This window comes from Notothenia coriiceps, unplaced genomic scaffold (genome assembly GCF_000735185.1).
Source record: "Notothenia coriiceps isolate Sejong01 unplaced genomic scaffold, NC01 NC01_scaffold00022117, whole genome shotgun sequence".
In the NCBI taxonomy this organism is placed as follows: domain Eukaryota; kingdom Metazoa; phylum Chordata; class Actinopteri; order Perciformes; family Nototheniidae; genus Notothenia; species Notothenia coriiceps.
This window is the reverse complement of record NW_011354818.1, coordinates 186,019-197,856: the sequence shown is the minus strand read 5'-3', so window position 1 is coordinate 197,856 and position 11,838 is coordinate 186,019. Positions and strand designations below refer to the sequence as shown.

The window sequence follows — 11,838 nt, the reverse complement described above, 5'->3', positions numbered from 1 at the left end:
AATACAAATTGTTTAAATTATAAAAACACTTTGTTGGTTCTGTTTTATTCACTTTTTTTTTTTACCTCTACAGCTGAATTTACATTGGTTTGCCACTAGGGCGCAGCAAGACCTAGTAGAACCTCAGATCTAGCTATCCGAACACACTGCAGCTATTGCAGTGGTCAGAATATTCTTTATTTGGAAAGGAAAATAATTGGACCCATTTTCCATACAAATAGCCATTCTTTATAGCATATTGGCAAGCACAGAGTCCTGAAATGTGAAACTGGAAAAATTGGCATCATTTTCCAAATCTCCTAAACTCTAACAGATTTGCTTTTATGGATCCCTTACTTTTATAGAAGTATATATCACCAGCCTTTTTTGGTTATTAAGTTTCCAATTTTAAAGGACATGTTCTGTCTTTGCTTTTGAAGGATCAGACTGTCTATGAAATACAAGGTGGTGTGAGGCAATAAGAAAAAATAGGGGAACATTTTAAATCATTGACATCATATATATATTTTTTTAAACGATAACCATATTACATTCCAACCTTGGATTGATTGTCATTGACAACTACGATAATAAATTACTCAGATTACAGCAACCTTTCACATGTTGGCCCCATTTTTCAAGTTTTGGATTCTACTTAAAAGCATATTTTTTGCCAAGGGGTCTCTTATGTGTATGGATGGATTTATATGTATTTATAACCACAGATAAAACTTTATTGTACACACGTGCAATAAAATGCATGATAACAAGCCATAAAATATGTACATATTATATAGTATGTATGTAATACATGGCATCTTATATGCTGAATATAACATGAGTTGTGATGTGTAAAGTGCAAAGGACGCCACCTATTGGCCAATGACAATTAAAACAACAGACGTGTGCCTGACTTAAGAGATGCTTACTCAATGAGCCCCCCTGGAAGAATAATGAATAGTGATTACCATCTGCTTTTGATAAAGATATTAACACCTCACATGTGTAGGTGCTTAGCATTCCTTATGTAAATGTCATGTAAATCGCTGGCGTTTACCTTTTATGAGCTTCAATATGAAAATCCACATGTGTGTTTAATTGGACCAACATTCAAGGGGAAACTAGGGGGGGATAAGGGTTTGCCTCAACCACAAAGGGAAAATAAAAATGTAGGAAAAAAATAGAATTGAGAAAAAAGAAATGATAAAGGGCACAGCCTTGACACAAGCCAAGGTTCTTTTTTTTTAACGTATTAATACACACAGATAAAAAAAAACTGCCTCCATAGGGAGGTTTAGCTCTGATCCCCCATGATGTAGAAGAAGTGGAATGCACTGTAAAGCATGAATACATCACGGCACAGCCTTACACCCACCCCCATGTGCTTGCTGCACCTCTCTTCTTTAGTCCAAATCTCTAACAGATTGGGTTTAGTCTGACTGGAGGTATGCAGCCACAACACCACATGTAGGGGTCTGCATAATCCCTGCACTGAGTATTAAGCACACAGCATGGGCATTATTTTAAAGACCTGCTGGAATGACCAATACATAATCTCCACGATCATCATTTAGTATAGGTCAGTGGGAGAGGATGGGGGCAGGAGGGATCTGAATTTATGACGGATCTAAGAGATATATGCAATCTGAGAGACAGTGTGTGCTGCCATCTGGAGAACAAACAGGACCCAGTCGGTTGGAATCTGCTAACACAACTGTCTTAAACAACATGAAGCTAAACCACATGTGCAAAAGTCCTGATTTGTTTGTTAAAACCTGCTATGCGGTTTCTATAGCCTGAAGTGTTAAACATTGTTTATAGGCTACCTGCTTAAAACTATTCTGCTGAATCGTGGATCTCTGGGATGGAAACCTGCAATGGAAATGAAGTAAGCAGGGGGTGAAATAAAAAACATGAATGTAATGTGTTCCTGCTGCCAGCTCTGTTTATTACAGCTGCTACCTACACTTTATAGACTTTTTATTTGATTAAGGAAGTAGATTAACTATTTATCTTCATATGCACACACCTCTACATTACTATCACAAGAGGTGACAACTCTTCACTTCTGTCTCTCCATATGTAACAGATGATTTGTTGAAGGGATTGAATCAAACTCACGTCATTCATTTATTTTACATAGCTTGCCCTGCCTTTAAATTCAATAACGTCATCTAGACATTATTCTTCCAGACGTGACCACTGTTAAAACATTTATGTTTCACTTTCTCATCCATCCATCTACCCATTAGACTGAACCGCATTAATCATTTATAACTTCCTGCTTTTATCAAATTGACAATCTGAATAGGGGAAGAAGAAAAAAAATCAATCAGTTAAATGTTGGCTAAGAGGATTTGAGGGGCATAGCAGAGCCATCTTCCCTCAATATAATAAATGAGGGGTGACAGTAATGCTACACAGAGCCCATATGGCCACATACTGTAAACAAGTGCACTGCAAGAAGACACAAGGCTAATTCTGTTCCACATTCACACTCCGGTGGCATATCCTCCTGTATTGGATTTCTTTACTGTACTTTGTTTTCTGGTTAATGAGGCGGAGTACAATGCTTGAGTAGTTTATTGCATAAATCAAACTGCATGCAGTGAATAGTGAGACAATTAGAGGGCCCTAGGCTGTGATGTCACAGGATGCATTTCAGGAATGATAAGACATTCCAGAGAATATGCTTATTCCCTTTATTGCGTCGAGTTTAATTAAAAGATTGATGACACTTTCATGTTTCTCCATTAAGTATAAGGCTTTAGCTGGGTAGAGCCTACCACGTATAACATGAACAAAGCTACTTAATCATTAGGTTATATCTTTCTTTTTGAAGACGTTAAAACGCTCCTTCTTTATTATACGATTGTTTAATTTGCACAAAAGAGCTGAACTACTTCGCTGCTTCTGGGTGTTTCCCTCGTCTACTAATCTTTATGCTAAGCTTACATTCTGCTGGCTTTATCATAACACTTCATAATTGTAATTGACGTATTTTTTTACCATGGTGTATTATAATTGCCATAAGTCCTAAATCCTTTTTATTATGCATCATAATTTGATTAAGACTTACTGTAAGTTGTCATTGGGTGCTTTAAAGGAAGTAAAAACATACCTGGGGTTAAGGTTTATGTCATACATTCAAAGCTGATTTTAAGACACTAAAAGTGAACAATATTTTCTTTAAAAAAAGTAATATAATATTTAAATCTGAAATGTCACAAAACCACCAGCAAGTATCAGCTTTTAAGATAATGTACCTTATAGGTCATTATAAAAAGTCAAATTATGTTATGATTATTCTTTTAGAGTATTATAGAGTATATATATTTAAGGATCCTTATAATTCTACAATGCTATAAGCAGATGGTAACACTTTATAAGTATATTTATAATCCATTAAAGACATGGTCATACAAGATGTTATAAAAAAAGCTCTTGCAGGTTTACAGTCTGAAATGTGGGGATCATATCCCTAAAAAACGATTTCATTTTGAACCTAAAGTAATGGTTCACTGGTTTGAACCATTAAAATCTGTCTTATGGATCACGAGAGAGAAGTGGACCGAACTATATAACATAGCTTTTGGCTCTCAATTGTAACTTTAAGCTGGCGTAACTTCAGATATTTTTTTTTACACTCCGTCTGTAACTGTGATATTATTATTTCCATAAAACCAAGGTGTGGAATAGCATTTTAGCGAGACTAATGACACAAAATTCTTCGTAACAAATGGTGTGAGCAGGTGTGGGACCGTTGCACGTGTGGTAAGAAACCATGATTTTGAATGGAGCTTTATATACTATGTGACATTTCCATTCAGTGAATAAGTCAGTCAGGACGTAGCAGATTTTGAGTGGTTTTCCATGGTGGTCAAACATGCTGAGTCCGACCTCAATAGCCCCCTCGCTGTTAAAATTCCAGGTCCCTGAAAAGTGAAAGGCTAGTCAAATCAGTATGTCAACAGGGGATCTGTAAACCACACGTTTCCTGGTCGGCTCTGTCAAAACCAGCTGTGCATACATCATAGCCTGCGTGATCTGTGTGTACAGTTGAAGAAAGAAAGAAAAGACGGACAGAGGAAGGACTGACGTGAAGAAAAAAACAGACAGAGAAGGAGACAGACGTGTAACAACAGATACCAACAGACATTTATAGAATTTGAGGAGGAGCAGGGGGAGTTGGTATTTGATTTGTGAAAAGAGAAAAACAGTTTGACAATCTCTCTGAAGTCTGACAACTCCATATTCCTATCTGTTACCGTGTCCAGGCTTCACAACAGCCCACCCTGGCCTCCTTGTCTGCCCCTCCTCACCTTCCAGATGCTCAGCCAGTGAAGGGTTGAAAGGTTGGCAGGTGCCTGGGGGAGCAGCCAGGAGCCTCAGGGTCAGATTTCTGAGGTCAAGCAGTCGGAGTCTGTGGGTTAAACAGGGGTGGGGCGGGAGGACGGGGGACAATATGGCTAGTGTCCAGAGCAGGGGATAGACGGGACCACAGAGCAGCAGTCTGCTCTAATCAACTTCATTTACGAGCATTGACAGACGGACAGCCACGCCTTAGTGAGGCGGCAACAATCAGCTTTCAGGGTATTACCCACTGCCCACCACAAATCCAAAATCCTTGACCTTTTGCATTTCCAACATAAAGTCAATGACGGCCACAATTGTATAGACAAAATGTACATTGCATTTGTGCGATAACAATTCCAAAACTCATCCGTAATGTGAAATAAAAAAGTGGCTGTACATTTCAAGTGGCATTTATCGATCATATGTGACAGACAAATTGCACCATAATTGAACTCTGTGCCGTGTTTAAAGGCAAACTCCACTGTAATTAGTCTGAAAAATCCATCAACATATTGATGTGAGATTTCTCTAATCTCCCAAAGCAACATGTCTTCAGCCCTGAAGGCCGGACATAATCTGGTTAGCAGGAAAAGGACATTGTCCCTATAATGAGAAACCACAGGCAATATATCAAATGCAGTGAGTGATGCTCACATCCATCGACTGGACTTAATGCGTATGTAACTTCATGTGCAGTTTGGCGTGTTCGGCTATCTATTGCATGCCCCAGTTTCTACAGTGCCCCTTCATTACATCAGTGAAATGAGGCGATAAAGTTCTTGATGTCTGCTCTGAAATCAAGGTGGTATTGGCAAGAGTTATGTCGTCTTCCTTATAGTTTATAGCTGAATTCATCTTGCAATAAAACTCACTTCAGTAGCTACTTCTCCCCAAGTCCTCTCTGCAACACATATATCAAGGCAATACCATGTAGTGAGCGGATCGTATAGCCTACTACCCCCTCTTCCTCCCATTACCGTCAATTATGTAAATACACGATAAAGTCAGTTTGTTTTAGTCTAGACATGAAGCCCCACATCATCCGCCCCTTGCTGAGCGCCTAGCACTGACCTACATTGATACATTTATAATCAATACCTCCCGAGGTCTCGTGCGCCGACTCGCCTATCGGATGTTGAAGGAAATTGTCCCATCCAATTTCAAATGGCCAAGGGGAACTTTCATAACCATGTGCCAATTAGTTCCACTGTCAATAATGGTAATGCTAAAGGAAATCGTGTTCCAGGGTGAGCGCAGAGGAAAGATAGAGGGAAGAGGGAGACATCATCAAGCTTATGGCCGTTGTTCATTGTTAATGGCTGTTACACTGACAAGAAGCATTTGATCAGACACACACACACATATTGTGGGCCATGGTTGAGGGGGTTGTGTTATAGGGCAGAATTACACAACCCATGAAGATAATAAGTAATGACGTCTTATAAAGGTCAACAAACAAAGCACTAGTGGGACAAACACAGGCTGTGTGATGAGATTCATTAGGACAGCATTGAGAGCGTGGAGAGAGAGAAAGAGGGGCTGAGGGGGGGAGTAAGGGGAGGGAATTCCTTAGCTGTACCACTGCGGCCGACACAACAGCAGCTGAAACAGGTGTGTGTCTTTACGCGGGGCACCGAGGGCAACACAAGTGCTATTCTCACATGGTTCAGACCGGTCACACTTGACCGCACTTTGACCTTACACCCACTTGAGGAGCCCGAGACTTTATTAAGTAGGCCCTAAGTAGCGCAGGGGTCTCACAACTATTATCCCAGCAATTAAATACAGACTGTCCCCGTCAGTAAATTATCTTGGCTCAAGGATATTTATGAGCAGTGTGCTTGTCAAAGTCAAAACTCCCAGAAGCCCTGCTATGAATTCGGGACCCCTGATGCGCCGTATCAAGGGGCTCTCCACCCTGATGCTTCTACTTTGATTCGTGGTCACCTCGCCTGTCCGAAGAGACTCTTGCAAAGTCGTCCTACAAACTTTCAATTAGTAACTTAAGATGTGACGTCGGAGTTGAGAAAAGACACGTACGAACTGATTGTAGGAAGTCTACAAGCTGATTGCCTGCATTCAACCAAAGTGTTCTTGAATGTGAGTTATTTGTTATTATTTATTATTCGCACATCAATAGAAATGCATTAGTTGTGGAGCCTGCCACATTACTATCTGCCTTGGTGAAGACGGCATAAGAATGAAACCAGTAGCATTTTTAAATAGTTATGCCTGAGGAAATATAAGCTTATAACATAATGTATCTCCTTTCTCAGCCAAAGACAACTCTAGAAAATGGTGTTAATCTTTTTACAAGATGTAAGGTTTGGTATAAACTTCTGTCGAGTGACTTAAGACTGTAATTGGCCCAAAAACTCTTAAAAAGAGCTTTATTACTGGTCAGTTCAGCTTTTCAGACTAGAATATCATCAATTTATGGTTCAATTGTAAAGTTTCTCCTGATCGAGGTTTGGCCTTTTTTAAATAATGCTTCATTTTTAATCAACGATGTGAAGTTTAAATAGATGACAACTTCTAAGAGGTTTGAGAAAGTTTCTCTGAGTTGATTTATTTTATTTCCACATACATTTCACAGCTAAAGCTTTAAAGATCTTGAGCTTGTTTTGCCAGGCTCACCTCTCTGTGGCACCAAACCAGTATCACTTCTCGCTCTGCCACCAGCGATATCCCTGGAAGTGACGCACTTTTAGTCACTCTTTCCCTTTCCCAAACACATCTAGACACTCATCTAACGACAACATAACACACAGCTATGGTCTCCAACTCAGGAAACAGAGGGTTCCTGTTTTTGAGTCCGAGCTCTATTGTTATCTTAAACAGCATTTTGACAGTACATGCTCTCTCTCTCCCTCTCTCTCTCTCCCCCTCTCTCTCTCTCTCCTGGTTTTCCCTGCCTCTCCGGCTCTTGCTTCACACACTTGAGATACAACAGAATTATTATCAAACCATATCTTGACTCCTAAAGCTCTTTTTTAGCACACCTTCTTATCGGGACCTTACACTCTACTAATATTGACAAAGCCAGAGAGATAGAGTCAACACAATTCTCCATTAGCTATTTTCCTGTTTTATCTATGCCTCTTATCTTTGCTCTGTGGCACAGTCACTGATATTCCTGCACGTGAGGATCAAGTATCTCCTCTTCCATCGCTCTGCCTTTTCTGATCCCTCTCACACACCGCTTTCAGGCTTTTTTCCGGCTATGCATCTCTACCCACACTGCATTGTGGGAACCAAAGTGCTGCATGCAGCCTATTGCGCAATGGAAGGTGTTAGGGGGATTGAAGAAAAGTCTGGATAAGCAACAGCTGGATTTAATGCACCGTTAAGGTCATTGGTTGTTCAAGCTGCACCTGCAAATCCCCTGATTTCACCCCCCCAACCCTCGTCTAAACCTCTCTCCCCTGTCTGCTCCCTCCGCTCCTCTTTTCTCTGTTGCCCTCTCCTCTTTCATCCACATTCTCAGTCCCCCTTTCTTTTCATTCCTGGCCCTCTCAGCTTTCTCGCTGCTGCCCTGTCAGCTATGAAATCCCCCCCCTGCACACTTTATTTTCTGGTTCAAAATGAACTGCTGCCACTGCTTCACCCCTGTCTCACTTTGATTCGCTGTCTCCTTTTCTGTGTCTTTTCTCCTTGTCACCTTCATACTCTCTTTCTCGCTCAAAGCCCCTTCAGCTCACAGGCTGTTGTGTTGTGTCTGCCAGGCCTTCTCGGCTGGAGCGCAGGTTTCCTGAGTCCTGGAACGGAACAGGAGCTGGCAGGGAGAAACATGAGAAAATCCAGCTCCACTGTTCCCACTGAGCGTCACACTGAAGCAACACAGGCAGGACACAGCACACACTATGATGTATGTAATGATGCAGCACGTCAGGGGTAATCCCATCTGTATTCAGTTTAATCCATCGACTAAATGAAAAGAAACCTTACCTTCACAGTCTGATAGGTATCACATCTTATTCAGTGTGGCAAGTAGCTCCAGGCTGTTTTGAGTTGCCTCAACACAGGGACTAATACATACATTTTATTATTTCATTTAATTCTGAAGATGTTTTTTAGTCCCCACCATTTAATTTACCACTAGAGACACCATTTAGGCAATACGATTCAAAGACAATTTATGGACAACATTGTTGATAACTACAGAATCAATTATTTTTGCAAGTTTGCAAAACATATATTGGTTTTGAATTCAAGTTTTATAATGTTGGAAATTGAATATCATAATTTATTCTTTAACCGGTCAGCGAACATTAAACCTCATTTTAGTTTCCACATCATTGTAAATACCCAAAGTTAGTTAATCGGCTAATTTTCATAGTCCAGGTCAACATATAGTGACTCATCCTTTTAGGGCAGTGGATTTTCATGGTGAATAGGAAGATGTTACTTTAAGTATAGGGATCCGTTTTTTTGTTATTTTCATTTACTATTAGATTATGAAAAGATAAATAAAAATAGTAAACTTATCAATTATGAATAGTAATACCTATTTGCAGCTCCTTGGTAACAACTGAATAATCATGGGCAGACAATAGCAGATCATGGCTGCTACACAAAGCCACAAAGATAAACCGTACTCAAATTGTAGCAGATTTGGAAAGATTTACAGATTTATGTTTCAGCAAACAGACAAAGACACTAACTATCTTCTAGCCGTGCACATAACTGTCTCCATAAACAGAAGAAACACGCCTTGCCCTTCTGGCAGACAGACGCGCAGATCGTCGCTTACACTATTAACACTGGTGCAGACAAACGTAAACACCACCGTCCTAAGAATAACTCTCCATTTTCCCCCAAAGAATGATGTTTATTTCTCAGTGGCTCTCTGCTGAATGATGTTTACATCTCTCACTCCTCCTGATTTCGCCCTGGAGAGGTCCATGCCCTCTGCACCTGGACAGTTCACCGCCCTGAATGAACAGAAGTGCCCCTCAGCACCTAAAGAGACTCTGGGATCAAACAACAGTGTGCTCCCCGAGGCCCCTAATGAAATTGTTGTTGCATTCTCAGGATTTGGAATAACATTATGGATAGCTCTCAGCTAGTACTAATGGTAAACTAATTTTCAAAATGGCTTTTTTAAATTAAGAGGATGGCACAGAGAAACAGTTAAAGGTCTAATGTGTGCTAAAAGCCTGACTGGGGCCTCATTATAAACTCAGTTGAAATAAATTGTTTTGTGTCTCTCAGCTGACAGGGTGCCGCTGTTGTTAATTTATCAGACAACACTGTAGGGCAGCGTTTTAATGAAAAACAATGACAGCGACAACCATTTGAGATTTTTCAAAGTAGAATGAGGCATGTAGTAATTCATCTTTCAGACCACTGTCTTCTCACTCCACAAACAATTATACTCCTGTATACTTGTATAATTGAGATGTAACAATAAAATAATCTTGGGACAAGCAAGAAAAAAGGACTTAATGGCCTAGAATATAGTGTTAATTCAATGATAAAAGTAATATGATTGCATTACCACACATGTAGATGCAAGTCCACATTTTTATATTTATTAATGTGTGAATTCAGATTAAAATGTGCTTGCGATTAATGAATTTTGCAAAAGATTATGACAATTATTTAGGTAACTGAGGGATTTATAAATGCTTCTTTTTTAGTTATTCTGCAGCCAACATAGTCACTTTTTAAAATCTACATTAATGTATGTACGTTAAAAAAACCTGGCACTACTGTGGTGTTGATGGATTTACATGCCAGAGAAATAACAACCCACTCAGCACGTTTATTACTGCCATTTGGTCCCTTTGAGAAAGATATATAGATAGATAGATGGATAGATATGTTGTTTTATCTTAAATGCCACTGGAAAAAAATCCATGTTATGCATATCTATCGACACAAAGGTAATATTCCCCTGTATCTGTCACAACCATGGATGTATAATAAGAGGTCACAACCATGGTCACAACATATCAGGGACTACGTTTCCCACAAGGCGTTTCGGTCTACGTCATAAATCTGCGCAGAGCTGAGGTGGCTTTAGAGCGGAGGTAAACACATCGGATTACTTCCTTTAAACCTGTTTATTGAAATTGAAATGATATCAACACGAATGTAAATGTTATTGGAGTTGCTTGTGTACGACTGTTATGTTCCCGTAGCCTTCGTCCTGTCTTTCTCGTGTGTTGTTGCCACATAGCTAACGTGCGGCTACTTTGGTGTGCTAAAGCTAAGCTAATTGCCTAACAGCCTTTCAAACGTTCGTTCTTCCTTCAGGTTGTTTTCCTGGCGGCTCACCTGAATTCCCCGCTGCTGCTCTCACCATGACTAAACTTCTGGAGTGGCTGTTCGGCGTGTCCCTGGTGTTAGCGGCTTGGGCTGTGGTGTCTTTCGACCTGTTGAAGCTGAGGCTGCCGCAGAGCTACCGAGAGGCGGCCTGGCCGATGCCCCTGTACCTGCTGGTGTCTTTCGGCTGCTACTCCCTGGGCACGGTGGGGTACCGGGTGGCCACCTTCAATGATTGTGATGAGGCGTCCGCCGAGCTGCTGGGGCAGATACAGGAAGCCAAACAGGACTTGAGGAAAAAGGGCTTAAAGATATAGCTTCTAAAGGACTATGTAGACGTTTTTGAGAGACTGCAAGGGATGCACGGACTACTTTTACTAACAACATAGTGAATACAGAACACATATTGTTGTTTAGGGTGTGTGAAATGTGTTGGATGAAACTTTGAACTTGTACACTCTTTTTTTGTTTCCAGCAGACATTGAAGAATAATCTATCACAATAACCATGTATGCAGCAGTGTTTGTCATTATTCAGTGTCATCTCTTACAGATTAAATACTGATCAGATGGTCTTCTGGAAATTAGAAATAAACAGCCTGATAGCTATTTGTATGAAGCAACATATTATTTAACAACACCATATTCTGTTTGAGTACTTTTTAAGAGCAGGTGGTTTTACTGATGAACACATCTCAAACCAGATAAAACAAGCACAATTGTGATAGGTGCTGTGTTTGGTTAATAACTAGACATGGTTAACCACCCCTGAAAATCACTGCTCTGCTTAAGTTTCATCTGTAACAATTTGCCCATCATTGAAATGCTAACAAATGAAACCAAACAATGGGACAATCTCACTTAAGACTGTTACCATGGGGAATGTTCAGATGCTTCAATTTGTATCAAGCTAGGACTACACAGTGGGGACCGTGTGTGTGTGTGATGCTTGTCTGTATAGACGCACTAGATTGTATCTGTGAAAAAGTGTACATTCCATTGTGCAATTTCAGATGCTATAACTGGAACTAAATTAAAATTGAGTCTATTTTTCTTCATGTTTTCTTCTGACACATGTTTTTGGGTTGGGGGTGCAGATAGGGCCAGGAGGTATGCAAGTATGTGCATGAATGCTTCCATATAAGAAGCATTCCTTTCCCTTGAATAATCCACATGACCTTAGGACTTAATATATACTGTGCAAGAAACAGATCTCTTTTGTCCCATTGTGTAG

General features: G+C 40.2%; 1 protein-coding gene across 1 annotated transcript; it reads left to right on the top strand.

Moving 5' to 3' along the window:
- The first annotated feature begins 10,289 nt into the window (after nucleotides 1-10,289).
- On the top strand, nucleotides 10,290-11,662 carry dpm3 (dolichyl-phosphate mannosyltransferase subunit 3, regulatory). The gene is made up of 2 exons (XM_010780652.1): nucleotides 10,290-10,370; nucleotides 10,597-11,662. The coding sequence occupies exon 2, from the start codon at nucleotides 10,644-10,646 to the stop codon at nucleotides 10,920-10,922; it is 279 nt and encodes a 92-aa protein (XP_010778954.1). The 5' UTR covers nucleotides 10,290-10,370; nucleotides 10,597-10,643; the 3' UTR covers nucleotides 10,923-11,662.
- Nucleotides 11,663-11,838: the final 176 nt, after the last annotated feature.